This window comes from Lepidochelys olivacea, assembly GCF_965140295.1.
Source record: "Lepidochelys olivacea isolate rLepOli2 genome assembly, chromosome: 1".
Lineage (NCBI taxonomy): Eukaryota > Metazoa > Chordata > Testudines > Cheloniidae > Lepidochelys > Lepidochelys olivacea.
In genome coordinates this window covers 245259165-245274678 of record NC_140411.1, presented here as the reverse complement: position 1 = coordinate 245274678, position 15514 = coordinate 245259165, and the positions used below count along the sequence as shown (strand labels likewise).

The window sequence follows — 15514 nt, the reverse complement described above, 5'->3', positions numbered from 1 at the left end:
CCAGTGGGGAGGCAGTAACTGGAACTGTGTGGGATGGGGTGGAGTCAGATCCTGTGTTGATGGGGCAGCAGAGCATAGCATAGTGGAGTGGTACGAAGCAGCAGCTTCACTAAAAGACTGCACCCATGAGAAACTCAATCTTTAAAAAGAACTTTTTCTGGAGCTGTGACTCCCTCTGTGTTTCTGTAATGTTGGTATTAGTATTCAGAAAATCCCATGCGTTACAACTTTTCCAACTTGAGATCTCTGGTGCTGGTGACTAGAATTTCTATTAAAAGCAGTGGTCTCTCCAGGCTGAGGTTGTAGCACAGTGTAGGTGTGCTTGCACTGCTATTACCTGTACTGTTACTGTTTAATGGATAAATAGAGTCCTACAGTCTCCCCAGGCATTGTTCCAGAACCACAGTCAGCACTAAGTTTGGCTATGTCTACCCTACGCGGCTTTTAGCGACATGGCTGTGCCGGCACAGCCATGCTGCTAAAAGGCGCGCAGAGTAGCCTCTGTTTGTCGGCAGGAGAGCGCTTTTCCTCGACAAAACTTTTGTCGTTTCGGGTGTATGTGTGGGGTTTTTTTTTAATGCCTCTCGGTGACAAAAGTTTTGTCGTTCGCTTGCGAGTGTAGACAAAGCCTTAATCTGAAAAGCACAAAAAAGTAGAGCAATGCTGTGAAGGTTGTCACCTTCTGCTTGCCAGAGCAATGGTAGGAGGGTGCAGATACAGAAAGATGGCAGTGTGAAGCACAAACTGCAAAAGGATGAGAGGGAGGCAAAGCTGAAATGATTAAAAGATTGAGAGCCCCTTGCTGAATAATGACATCCCTTCTCTGAGTGTCTGTATGGAAAATTGCAAAGAGAATTTTTTACAGTAGAAAATTAGGTAAAGAGAAGATATTTTTGCAGACTTTTTTCATCCCTTGGCAGAGTCAAGAGCACTGATTCCTGGATGATCCAAGGGAAATCATAATTTGGTGAGGAAACTTCAGGCTGGATCACACACAAGACAGTTTCATGTTATAAAAATTTGCAAGCTTACATTTTTTTGTTGTTGCTGCTTTTAATTTCATGGGCACTTAAAAAAACCCCTACAGATTAATTTTCAAAGGGTAGTGCTAGTAGGTTTCATAAAGAAATTGTATGTAACACTTGGTAGGTGTGGAGAGATAAGAGGATGGGAGAAAAAAGCAGCTAAAAAAGCCTGAAGGATGAAAAGTGAGTTCCCTTAACATTAACTTCAAGTCTTTTTTGTTCTTCCTTTCTCATCTCCTGGCCCTCCGCCCCTCAAACTCTTCCTGTGTTCTCAAAGTATGTATAATCCAGTACATTGTATCCATTAAATAATGAGATTCAAGATCAGGCCTTTAATATAAACTGTTGGCTGTTAACATATTTATCTTCTTATAACATGTTGCTTTTTCTTCCTTTTTTAGGGCCCAGTTGACAATGTGCCTCCGTGCTATCATTAAGCATGACTTTCCTGGCCATTGGACAGCAGTTGTAGACAAGATAGGCTATTACTTGCAGTCTCAGAACAGTGGGAGCTGGCTTGGTAGCCTGCTATGTTTGTATCAGCTGGTGAAAACTTATGAGTAAGTGGATTTCCATCAGTAGAATAGAAATCAGGGTTGTTATCTCAGCTGATTTCTTTACTTGGAAAGAAAGACAGAAGAGTATTGACAATTCTGAGGGGAATTCAGATGAAGGATGGGAATTTCTGATGCCCATATGCTTGCTTTCTTTTATGTAAATGACAACTATTCATCATGTCTATATTGACAGCAATTTGAGAGCAGAAAATACAGCAGCAGTCAGAGTTTTAGGGTATGTCTGTGCTGCAGAGAAAAACCCATGGTGCAGAATCTCAGCCTGGGTCAGTTGGCTCAGGCTGCAGGGCTAAAAATAGCAGTGTAGATGTTCCTGCTCAGGCTGGACACCAGGTCCTGAAACCCAGTGGGGAAGTGAGGGGGTCTCAGAGCTCAGGCTCAAGCCTTCCCGAAAATGTCTACACTGCTATTTTTAGCCCTCTGAGCCTGAGTTAGTTATCCCAGGCTCTAAGACCTGGCACTGCGGGTTTTTCCTTGCAGTGTAGACATACCCTTGGTGGGGTTTTTTTTTGTTTTTTTCCAATCTAACTTTTTTCTGTTTTTTTCCCCTTGAGTTTCTTCCTTGGGTATTTTACTTGAGTAGAACTATTTGTGAATAACCATCCTAAATGTATGTAACAACTTTGTTCTAAGGCTCCCAAAATGTTTTATGCACCACACACAAGAATCATGATCTTTAGGTTCTGGTAGTGCCCAAAATGTGCTATGCACTGACCAAACACAGGAAAACATAGTCTCTACCCCAAAGTGTGTCTGACCTTATCAGACAAGCAACATAATAGAGTATGGGAGAGGATTTCTCTCAAATACATACATTTTACAATGTAACTAAATGTCAACTCTCTTTATTGTTGTGTCACTGAAAGTGCAGCCTACTTGGGTCAGAAATTATAGCCAGATAGCTAATCCACACACGACAGCGAGGTGGGGGGGAGAAGGAAACTCTGAGTCACTACCACAATCTGTATACTAACATGAAATGCCCTGGGTCAGCCAGAACTTACCTGACACACTGGTTTGCAAAGTATAATAAATACATCTTTGAACCTGTTTCATGAGGCAGGACCTGAAACACCTCCTTTTTTTTTTTTTTAAACTGGATTAACTCATTTATTTGTAGGACTTGTCTTCCTTTTGACTGAGTTTATGGAAGTGTGGAGTGGGGAGAGGAAGAGGAAGTATGAAGAGAGAATCTGGGAGTAATATTGATACACACAATACCTAGTGCCTAACAATCCATCAGTGTGTAGGTCTATGCCAAGATAAAATCTTGGAATATTTTATCCCTGCTTCTTAGGTAGGGATGTCTGTGGTCGACCCATGCTCAGAATATTTTATCCCTGCGTCTTAGGTAGGGATGTCTGTGGTCGACCCATGCTCTTTCATGTAGAGGAGCCTCTTGCAGTGAAGTCATCACCTTTGTCCAAACTGGCCTGTACCTTTCTTGTTTCTAAAAGAGCTAGATTGTGTAAAATGGGAGCATGTGGGGAGGCAGGAGGAGGGGGGGAGGGGCAAAGTAGCTTTGGATTGTAAGGTTGCTCAACTAATCTGTCCTCCACAAGGCTTAATGAGCAGTAATAGCCTTGCTCAGTATGGAATCCACGTGGATTTAGAAAGTATTGAAATGTAAAGTTAAGTCTAAAACTGAAGCTACACTCTGTTTGCCTTGACATCCAACTTTTCTAACTGTATTCAGGGCCCTGGCTGTGTAAACCACACAGATAGCAGTTTGCACAGATGCACCGTGACACTTAGAATTTCTCAAGAGTTGCTGCTTCTTTACAGGGCTTTCTGGCCACTGCCAAGAACTGAGAGACTGATTAATTCTTGGCCACTGCCAAAATGTGGAAGTCCACATTGAAGGCTAAAGTACTTTTTCTTTGTGAAGGAGTAGAGCCATCTGATGGCCCTTAGTTATTGTAATGCCGTTTGTAGACATTTGGAGAAACAGCTATAATTTACTGGATAACAGGATACAACTTATTTTCTAGGTGTGCTTCAAAAGAAAATGCTGGATTGTGAATATGGTATCTGCTTTGTTGTATTGTTATCCAATACTATGTATACCCTGGGCCTGATTTTCAGAGGTGCCAAACACTCTCTACTTCCTCTGACATCAGCTGGAGCCACAAGCATGTGGCATCACTGCAAATTAGTCCCATTCGTTATAAAATTCTTTGACCAGTTATTTATATTTATAAAAACACAAACATATGAATGTTAAAAAGAACCCAAAAGCATAGCCAACCAAAAGAGCTTTCACTATCTGTTGAAGGCTGTTCACTTATTTACTGAACACCAGCAGTGAGCTCAGTACTACAGGAACGTATAAAAAGTCATAGTCCCTGCTCCAAGAAGCTTACAGTCTATTCGCAAGGAAAATATTATGTATTATTTGCATTACTGTAGCACCTAGAAACCCTAGTCATAACCCAGGACTCCATTATGCTAGTTGCTGTACAAACACAGAACACAGAGGTGGTCCCTGCCCCAAGGAGCTTACAGTCTAAGTAAGATTAATGCCACTATGGGCAGGACTAATGTTTACTTAACCTTTGTTTTGACATTTTTCCGTCTGTTGGTAGAAGGGTAGCATGCATTGTGTAGGCTGTCAGATGAAGGCTGGAGGAGGAGAGAAATGAATAAACACTACACTCATGAATGTCAGGGGGTTTTTTTGTGTTGTTTTTTTTTTCTAAAGAAGGTAGAATAATTTGATTGTGGGGAAGGAGTAGGCATTAGATCTGGGAACACTCAGACCTGAGACATCTATGTTTGTCCTCTTTTGCAGGTACAAGAAAGCAGAGGAGCGAGATCCGCTCATAGCAGCAATGCAAATATTCCTGCCTCGGATTCAGCAGCAGATGATCCAGCTTCTTCCTGATAACTCCCATTACTCTGTACTTCTTCAGAAACAGATCTTAAAAATCTTCTATGCACTTGTGCAGGTAGGTTTCTGTGCACCGAGAGCAATGTAAAATTGTAGATTGCTGGGGACAACAGCCCACTTACGCGCACAAAGCCAGCGTCATAAGATACTGCTGATTCTGTACATGTATATAATTAACCAGCTAGCAATTCAGAACAACAAAATGTGTTGCACTTACCTCAAAATGCTATTCCACCACACTCATAGGGTTCCAAAAAGCCTTAGCACATACAGTCTTTGCAATATGCCCTAAAAGTTAATAGATTGAAGCCATTGTGGACTAAGAAGAAGGAGCAAGTCACAGGGCTTGTCTAGACAAACAGTTAGTGCACAGCAAACTGGGGTGTAAATCTACCTTGCACGAGCCTACCACATGCTAACTGGCTATGTGGACCCTGCTGCCGTGTTCTAAATTCTTTTTCGAGATGTGTTGCACATGTCCATTCTACTGGTGGTGTCTGTGTGCCCAGAATATGGGCATCGGAAACTTTTCCCTCAGCAGTACCTGTCCGGGTGGCTTGAGCGTCCTCTGCTGTTGCACGACATCATGCAGTTATAAAGGGCAGAGCCACCCTCTTCCCCACTCAGTTCTTCTTACTACCCATGACAGTCATTGGAACTGCTCCGGCAACATTTGTCAGCCTTTGTGTAGATAGTCTTATGTTTAGTTGTAAATAGTTTTGGAATTTTTAATAGTTTTAAAAAAAATTCTGTTGCTGTTTCCCGTTTGGAGTGCTGTGGCCGGTGCTGGAGTATGCCCCTGGCACCAGACTTCAAGGCCTGTGCTTCCTGCACAAAATCCTTGCCGTGAGTGATCTGCACGACTCACGTTTTAGATGCCTGGGCAAGACTCACTTAAAAAGACCAGAGCCAATTTTTTGGGGACTTTAAGCCTAGGACAAAGGAGGACAGGGAAGCTAGGCTGAAGTTCCTGCTAGTGGAAGAGGCACTGAGATCACCGTCGTAGCTATCCCAGTCTGAGTTGATAACGAGTGCTGCAGCTTCAGTCAGAAGTGTGCCTTCATGACTGTCCAAATCCCGGTGCTGGTCTCCTTCTCTGGTGCTCAGGCAGAGATATAAACCTTCCAAAGGGGCTTCAAATCGAGGAAGATCTCTACCCTCCAATCCAGCTAAGGAGGAACAAAAGAAGTCGAGTAGAGTGCATTCCAGTTAAAAGTACTCCTCCTCCAAGTATGTGGCAATAATGGCACTGTTGACTCCGGTGCCAGTACAGGCTCCGAGTCGAATCACAAACGGTACCCTTGACTTCAGTGGCATTGCATCGGTCAGAGATGATCTTGGTACTGGCTATGCCAGAGGGGTTTGCCGCAGCAAAACACCTAAGTCTATCTGTACTGGTGTCTCCAGTGATACAGGAAATAGCTGTCCCAGTGCCATAAGATTCCCAGAACTGACTCCTGTCGTGCAGCTTTCAGTACCGCACCACTCTTCAATTTACAAATCAGCCTACCTGTCGGTACTGTCGACGGGGAAGCTGGCAATGACGGCATTTCTTCAGCAGTCAGGATCTCTGCACCGTTCCCCCATACCGATGGACAGCCCTTCCATGGTTGGTTTGATGGAGAATTCTCTTCTTCAGACTCTGAAGCAGAATTATACGTCTCTCAGCCTTGGGGCAAGACTTGCCGTTCCACTCCTAGACCCTACCACCACCCAAGATACCTTTGGGATCCTGCCTCAGGGCTTGCTCCGGTAATGTGGCCAGGAGGCCCATGGGGCCCAGTCCCTTATCAGCTGCCTTCTTGGAACCCTTGGGGGGTCTCCTCTAGCCTTCAGGTCATCCCCACACCCTTCCTATCTTGATCCAAGTGAGGCGACTCATTGCACTGTGTTGAACCTGCTCATGTGTCCAGTACTGGGCCTGATACTGAGCAGCCAGCAGAAGAGATTCAGCTGAATCCTGAGTTGACTTCATCCTCTCCAAATGAGGAATTTCCTCTGGGACAACATCATCCCCTCCTGAAGGTGTATCAGGAGTTACTATAGATGGTGGCTTCGGACCTGGACATTCAGGTCAAGGAGTTCAGGGAGCCCCTCATTGCCTCATTTTATCTATAATAAGTTTATCTCAAGTGGTTTTGCCAATCAATTAGGCTATTTTGGAGCCTAAAAAGTCACTGCGGCAGACCCTCATCTTCGTTGCCTCCCACATGAAAGCATGTGGAGCGCAAATATTATGTGTCCTCCTAGGGATTTGATTGCCTGTACTCCCATACTTCTCTAGGGTTGCTAGTAGTTGCAGCCACTAATCCAGAATGCCAGGGTCCTCAAGTTGCCACCCCTGAATTCAAAGATGTAAAGAAGCTGGATTTATGTGGTAGAAAATGATATATGACTGGGGGGGGGAAGGGGGTTGCAGCTTAGAATTGCCAACCAACAGGCTCTGGTGGGATGTTTTAATTGTAGCTTGTGCGGTTCTGTGGCTAAATGTAAGGACCCGCTGCCTGAGAATGCTAGGCAGCAGTTCTCCTCATCATGTCTGAGGGCAGGTCAGTGGCGAGGACTTTGCTTCCGGGCAGGTTAGGTTCTGCAGACTTGGCTGCTAGGTTCATGGAATCTGCAGTTTCTGTGAGAAGGTGCTGTTGGCTGTGGTCTTCCAGTTTACCCCATGAAGTCCAGCAAACTGTCCTGGATTTTCCCTTCAAAGGTCCTTTGCTGTTCTTGGAGCAAACAGATAGCAAGTTTCATGACTCAAGGGCAACTTTGAAATCTTGTGTTTTGTATACACCTGCCCCAGCAAGAAAGCTCTATCAGCCTCAGCAGTCATGCTGGTGTACAGCTCTGGCTCCTCGTAAGGACCTGTTGAAGAAGAAGAGCAGGGTTTTTAGGCTTAGTCCTGCCTCTCAGCTTCTGCATCAACCCCTAGCCCTTCTAGACACCCAGAGAGTGTTAAGTAGACATGCTGGTGGCTCAGTCGAGATCATCATGCTGGTCTCCGTGATTCCAGATCCTGTTTTACCTAGTTTTGCAAATTTTCTGCTACTTCCTCAGTGCTTGGTTCTAAATTACTTCAGACCAGTTGGTCTTGAGCACTGTGGAAGTGGGATATACCTTCCAATTTGTTTTCACCCCTCCCTCCCTTTTCAGGGACCTCTCTCACAAGCATCTCATCCTGCAGGAAGTTCAAGCTCCCCTTCAGATGTGTGCCACAGAAGAGGTTCCACAAAGTCTCAGAGGGACGGACGGTGTTTATTCCTGTTATTTCTTAATCCCAAAAGCAGAGGGGGTGTGTGTTTGTCTCAGACCGATCTTGGACTTGTCTTCTTAACAAGTATTTAAAAAAAATAATTTTGCATGGTCACCCTAGCTTCAGTTATCCCCTCCCTGGAGATATAGGGACCGGTATGCCGCCCTCAAGCTGAAAGATGCCTACTTCCATATGGTGATCGATCACGCTTACAGAAAATATCTCAGATTTCTGGTAAATCAGAATCATTGCCAGTTCACTGTACAATTGTTTGGTCTATCAGCAGCTCCCTGACCTGAAGAACTCTGTGTAAACTCTCAAAAAGCTTTTCTCTCTCACCAACAGAATATGGTCCAATAAAAGATATTGCCACACCCACCTTAGCAGCTCCCAGTGTTTTTACAGAGGTGTTGGCAGGTGTGGCTGCATTCCTCAGAAGATCAGGAATGTGAGATTATCCCTGCTTGAATGATTGGCTGGTGAGAGGCTGATCCAGGATTCAGATGATGTTCGGTGTATCTCTAATCCAGTCAATTTTCGGTGCACTGGGTCTGTTAGTCAATGCAGAGAAATCTCTCTTCTTCCCAGTCCAGAGGATATAGTTTATAAAGGACAGTGCTGGACTCATCTTAAGCCAGAGCTTTCCTTTCCAGACTGTATGTTTCAGACAACTTGGGCCATTGTTATGGATCTCAAGTCTCACTCAGTCATAACAGTACAAAACTTTTTGAGGCTCCTGGGGCATATGGCCTTGTGCACATATGTGGTCCAATACGGCAGACTGGGCCTAAGAATTCTTTGGTGTTGGCTGGAGTCAGTTTACTCACTGAAACTATTTTCCTTTAAATTCAGTAGCAAGGGTGCCCTCTCAGGTTCTTGCCTCCCTAGATTGGTGGACAAGTCTGGACAATGTATGCAGTGTTGTCCTCTTACTCACGCTCAACTGACCCTCATGTTAGTGACAGATGCATTTGCATCTGCTGGGGGACCCATCTTGGTGCTCAGGGACTATGGTCTTCAGGAGACCTGTCTTTACATAGCTTTCAGTTCTCTGACATTTATATCAGGCTAGCATGTTAGGTTTTAGTTCCGCAGGTCAAGGGGAAGGGTCTATTAGTTCTCCCAGACAACACAGCTTCAATGTTTTACCTCAATAGGCAGGGAGAATCCTATTCTTTCTCGCTCTGCCAAGAGGCAGCTTCACTTTGGGAGTTCTGCATTGTCAACTTGGTAGACCTCAAAGCATCGTACCTTCTGGGGTGCAGAACAATCTTGCAGAGCACCTCAGCATATCATTTACTACTCACCATGATTGGATCTTCACCTGGATTTGCTGAGACATATCTTCAGGTGGTGGGGATCTCCCCAAATGGACCAGTTTGCCACGAGAGCTAAGAGAAAATGTCAGCAATTCTGTTCCCTGCAAAGTCACAGCCAGGGTTTCCTGACAGATATGTTCTTGCTTCCTTGGTTAAGCAGGTTACTCTGTTCTTTCCTGCCAGTACTGGTTATTCACACGGTATTGCTGAAGATAAGGCGGGACCAGGCCGGAGTCATACTCATAGCCCCAGCGTGGGCCTGCCAACACCGATTCTCTGCTCTCTTGGATCTGTCAGTGAAGCCTCTGATTTCCGTTGGACTTGGAACTAATTTCCCAAGACCATGGTGGACTGCTCCACCTGAATCTACAAGCTCTTCATTTAACCCCATGGATGCTCCATGGTTAGATGATAGAGAAGAGTCTTGTTCAGAAAAGGTGCAGGATGCCCAGCTAAACAGTTAAAAGCTATCTACTGGGGCTACTTAACTTTCTAAGTGGAAATGTTTTTCCATTTTAGGATTTCATCTTCCTGTTCCTCCATCCAGCATGTTCTAGAATACCTATTGTATCTGAAATACCAATGGCTGGCTGTTAGTTTGATCAAGGCACACCTAGCAGCTATTTCTGTGTTCCAACCTAAGATGGATAATGGTCTGGGTTGGTTTTTTTTCTGACATCAGTGAGGTTTCTGAAAGGCCTCGACAAGTTGTACCTTAGGTGCACAGTCCTGTTTCTCCCATGGGACCTGAACTTAATGTTATCAAGGTTTATGCGTCCTCTGTTTGAGCCTTTGGCTGCTTGCTGTCTACTACATCTATGAATGAAGATGGCATTTTTGGTAGCCATCACCTGTGCAAGAAGGGTAGGAGAGCTGTGTGTGCGCTAATGTCTGGGCCTCCCTGTACAATCTTCTTTAAGGACAGGGTTTACTATCAGAGATTTGTCCCAAAGATGGTGTCCATGTTCCATGTCAGCCAGCCAGTTTTCTTAGCTTTCTTCCCAAAACCACACTGGCAGAGGAACATTTTCACACTCTAGACATACAAAGAGTGCTGACGTTCTACCTGGATAGATCTATCCTCTCAACTGATCATGGCGATAATGGACAAAATGAAAGGTCAACCAATCTCTACTCAAATAATTTCTTCTAGGATAGCCTTATGTAACAACATGCGCTAAGATCTGGCTAATATCACCCCGCCAAATAGGATCACAGCTCATTTGACAAGATTGCAAGTGGCCTTGGCAGTTTTTCTGGCAAATGTTCTCATTTTGGACATTGGTAGAGCAGCAACCAACCTGGTCCTCGTTTCACATGTTTGCTTCCCATTATGCCATCAAGCAGGCCTTAAGAGATGATGCTAGAGTTGGATGGGCTGTCCTCCAGTATTTATTAAGATAAACTGTGCTTCCCCCCTCCTCTTTCATGGCTTGTGAGTCACCAAAAGTGGAACACATGTGGCAATCCCTCAGCGAAGAGTAAACGGTTACTAATCTGTTTCATAACTGCTGTTCTTTGAGATGTGTTGCACATATTTATTCCATGACCCACCTTCCTACCTCTTGGAATCAGAGTTCTGTCAAGAAGGAACTGAGGGGCCAAGGGAGCTGCTCTGCCCTTTTATACCTGCATGCAGTGATGTGCACAGCAGAGAGCGCTCAAGCCACCCAGATGGGCACCACTGAGGGAAAAACTACTGGGTGCACAGATACGAAGAGTGGAATGGAGGTGTGCAATTAGTTTTGAAGAACTACAGTTATGGACCAGGTTACTAACCATTATTTTCCCTAATGTGCTTTTCTGTTTGGGATGGATTATTGGGTGTCACCATTTTAGGCCTCATCAGGATGATGGGCGATGCTGACGTGGGGGTATTTTATAAGCTGGGTGAAACCTGGCTATGGCGTGAGTTAAAACCACATTGAAATTGATGTGTGAGTACGCCCTTCACTTAAGATAGTTCTGAGACAGTTAAGGGGCCATGTCAAAAACAAGGCCTAATAGAGCCTTCCCAAAATTTTTGGATTGTGTGCGTGAAGGGACTTTTCCTGAGTATTGTTTTGGGTAGGGGTATGTGCCTGTGTGGGAAGGCAGAACAGACAAAAAAACAGGAAAAGACTGAAGAAGCAGCTGAAAACATGGTGGCTGACCATAGAAGAAACTTGGGAAGAGGTTTTTGGGTCAAGGGTGTAAGCTAGAAAGAGTGCTGTTGGTGCTGTGAGCAAAAGAAGCTGTTTCTTGCTGTTTGATTTCTTTTGTGTTCAGAAACACAGGACTTGGTATGTTCTTTATAAATAAACAAAACTGCATCAAAGAAGAAATACCCGACTATCACCAAATTCTCCTGCTAACTGAAACAACCTGGTAGATCCCAAATTTGCTCAACAAGGATAACATTCAAAGTGCACTAGGGAATTTATTGCGTGGCAGCAGGCTCCATGTGGCCAGTTATTGTACAGCAGGCTAGCAAGAGGAAAATTACACCCCTTGCCATGCACTAACAGCTCATCTAGACAAGAAGCTCTCACAGAGAATGTCTTGTCCTCAACCCCTTGCTTATCTACTAAGGAGGATCTAGCTCGAGTGCCTCACTTAACAACACACTTATCTCACAAATGTCCTATAAAAGAGCCAATATGATCCCTGCCATTTCCTCCAGCTGCTTTCTCCAGCTTCCCATCGCCAGTTTTGTCTGGATGGAGCCATAAGAAGCTTGCAAGTTGCTCTCATCTATGTGCCAGTCTTAGATATTGTTTGGGGCACTTGACTACATCTTTTAGCTCACACAAAACACAGAGAGAAAGAAGGGTGTCTTCCATGTATTGAAAATACTGCATGTTAATTGCTAGGCAGCTTATCTTACATTTCTCACTCTGTTCACTGCTTCTCTAGAATCAACAGTATTTCAGCTTGATTGACCACTTATCTTTTAATTAGTCTGTTTTGTTGGCTTGATATGTTTTCCCTTAAAATTTTTCACAGTCAGCTTTAGAGGTGTAAATTTGCAATTTTGCACTATAATAAATAAAACTTGTTTAAAGAGAAGCTACAGTTTCCAAGAGAGGTGTAAATAATGTAGAAATGCTTTATGTTCCTTTGAAGAAAATTAACTTGATTTATCTTTAATTTTTCTTCTTCCCCTGTTTCAGTATGCGTTGCCACTCCAGTTGGTGAATAACCAGACCATGACTCAGTGGATGGAGATTTTCCGTACTATCATCGATAGAAATGTGCCTGCTGTAAGGTTTACTTCACTGGAGAAAGACTGACATTGATTTCTTTAGGGTGGGAAAATGGGGATGGTCCATGTGGAGAGGTTATTGAACTCATCTCTAAAGATATCATCCAGGCAGGAATCTCACTCTTAGGACTAGTGTCTCTGATACAAGTCATGCTCTTAAGATTTTTGACTGTTCGAGGTAGCTGAACAGTATATACTCCAATTTTGGATACTTCAGAGACTCCAAAACGTTTTAGCCAGTTTGTTTCAGAAACAGGAAGGAAAAGCTCACCACGAACATATAGATATGTAATGTCCACTCCATGAACATATAATGTAAACACACAATCTGTATCTGTTCCTGCCATCCATCCTTTTTCCTCATAAAAGACATAAATAATTCCAAAGGAACGGGTTTAAGAACAATATCAACAGGATGAACCCACATAATTTAAACCCTCAAACTCTGAAAGAAGATGGGTGGGTAAGAGTCAGTTTTCCAAGATATGTTCAGAGAAGCAGAGTTACTAGGTATGGTAAATCTCCGTTCTGAAAAGATACCTTCTGTACAAAATTCTCATTCATGGAGATTAAGTAGCCTTGGGGAAAATAGCACCAATAAACACTTTATCTGATGCCTGTTTCAGGCAAATATGAGCAAGGAATTAGGAAGGGTTACTAAATTTGACACGTTAGGGAGGAAACAAATTCTCACAGAGGGTTTGGACTCTCATGTCCTGGAAGCAGAATCATAGATCTGTGAGATTGAGGCTGGAAACCTGCCAAGAGACTGAATAGAAGCAATAGTTTACAGTCTACTCCTGGGGGCATTCTGCACCAAAAAATTAAAATTCTGCAAATTTTATTTGTCAAAATAACACTACGTAATCACTCCAGTTTAAATTATTTTGGTAATTTATTTCAAAATACCTGTCAGCAATACAATACAGACACACACAAAATTTTCCCCAGGAGTAGAGAGTTAAAGAAACCCCTATGACAACCCAGTTCCTGTTTCTCTGCCCTCTTCCTCCCCCAGCCAATATCCAAACCCCCTTGCCCCCCGAGCCTAAGGGCATACCACTCAGGGCATGCTGAGAACTGCAGCTGCCAGGAACCCTCTAGCTCAGTGGTTCTCAAACTGTGGTCTGTGGAGCACCAGTAGTCCGTGAACTCCATTCAGGTTGTCCGCGGATAGTTCCCTCTAAGGTGCATGCCTGGGCGGCTGCACATGAGAGAATGAAGGGCCACCCACCTAATTAGTGGAGCCGTGCAAGTGTGGCTCCACTAATTAGGTGGCTGGACCCTGGAGAAGACGCACATGTAAGGTGAGGTGGTGGCCTTGGGAGGGGTGTGGGGGGTAGGTGGGAGGGGGCAGTGGGGTGAGAAGAGGGGGTGGGGGGAATTTGGGACGTGCAGGGCTGCGGCAGCCAGAGAAAGAGGTCACTTTCCCAGCTCCAGGGCTGCAGCTGCTGGGGAGAGATGACTCTCCTTCCCAGCCTCAGCTCTGTGGCTGCTGTGGCAGGGGAGCGACCCCCCTCCTTCCCAGCCCCAGCTAGGAGGCTGTTGCGGCAGGACAGAGAGGGCACATCCATCGCATTAGAAAGGTAAGACTACTGATATTAAATATGAGTTATGTGCTTTTATTTGTAGAACAAAAAAACATTTATTATTATTGAGGTTTTTTTTTAATAGAGCTTTTATCCAAAGCGCTTTACTATAGTTAGCTAACGGTACAAACAACATTTGGAAAGATCATTAAGTGGTCCACTGAGACCCTCAGAAATTTTCAGGTGGTCTGCAAAAATAAAAGTTTGAGAACCACTGCTCTAGCTCCTTCCCTCCCCCCAGCAGTGTCTTCTATGTGCGAGCTCGGCTCTGCTCGGTCCAGTGGCCCTCGTGGCAGCTAGCAGCACTGCAGCCTATTTTTGCAGGGGAAAGGAAATTCTACGCGCACAACGTTAATTTCTGCAAAATTCTGCCATGTAGTCAGTATACATATATACATAACAGTAACCTGAGCCCAACAGTGATAAATAGTTCCGTAATTAGATTGTATTTCAATGCATATGCAAAGGGATGCACAGGGGTGATTGTGCAACCTTAACTGTGGCATGTCCTAGTTTTTGAGTGCTTCCCTTCACAATCTTATTCTCCTAACATCTTTCGTATGAATGTATGGTATATGTATATACACGTGATTATTTTATATTGTATTTAATATGAGAGTGCAAACATAAATACAGTAAATACAGCTTTTTTAGATGGGTCATTTTCAACATAATAGTACCTTTGGAGGATCACATCAAAAGAAAAAAATCCTATCGTATTTTATTCTGGTAGCTAATATTATCACTATTAATAAAATAAAATGTTAATGTTTGTATCTGAATTTGTATTAATTCACTCAGTAAGTGGGGTTTTTTTTAATTTAATTTTTGTATACTTTGGCTGATTGATTGATTGATTTGTAGGAGACATTACAGATTGATGAAGATGATAGGCCAGAGCTGGTGTGGTGGAAATGTAAGAAGTGGGCATTGCATATCGTAGCTCGTCTTTTTGAACGGTAATACAGTGATTAAAAACTAAAGTGGCATAAAAATGTTAATTTTTACTTAGCTATCTTTTATAGATATTGTTATGCAGACTGTATATCCTATATTCATACTGCACGGGCATGATATATTTATGATGTATGTATGTGCAGGTATTCTGAGAGATAATATACGAGTGGTAAAAGCCGGGGACTGGGATTCCTATTTCTGGATTTTGATCTTAACTCTGTCACTCACATTATATGTGGCAAATAATGGAATTTCTCTGTGTCTCAGTATGCCCATCTGTGAAACTGAGCTAATGCTTAACTACCTCACAGGGGCATTGCAAGCTTAATTGTTTGGGAAATGCTTGGATGAAAAACACTGTAGAAGCATAAATGATTTATTTTGATTTCTTGTCTGCTCGTCCTGGGAACTTTTCAGAATAATTTTTTGTCTTGTCCTTTGCCTGGTGGAGTGATGACCAAGGTTTTATTTCAGACGTTTTTCTTCATATTCAGCATATAACTTGCAGATTTTTTTACTACTTTGAGACATTTTTAGGCTGATTTAGATTTGAAAAAAGAGATTCCTAGATATATATGTATGTAGATATTAGTGTCTTTAACCCTGAAGATTCTCAAACTCTTTACAGTCTATTGCATATAACTTTTCATGGAACAGCGGGGAAGAAA

At 43.5% G+C, this 15514-nt stretch overlaps 1 protein-coding gene across 1 annotated transcript in view; it reads left to right on the top strand.

Moving 5' to 3' along the window:
• Window positions 1–15514, top strand: part of IPO8 (importin 8) — a 69155-nt gene that overhangs the window by 13251 nt on the left and 40390 nt on the right. Inside the window, exons 4-7 of the mRNA XM_084617867.1 lie at window positions 1427–1585; window positions 4392–4548; window positions 12209–12298; window positions 14754–14848. Coding sequence (XP_084473993.1) covers window positions 1427–1585; window positions 4392–4548; window positions 12209–12298; window positions 14754–14848 — 501 coding nt within the window. The remainder of the gene's footprint in view (window positions 1–1426; window positions 1586–4391; window positions 4549–12208; window positions 12299–14753; window positions 14849–15514) is intronic.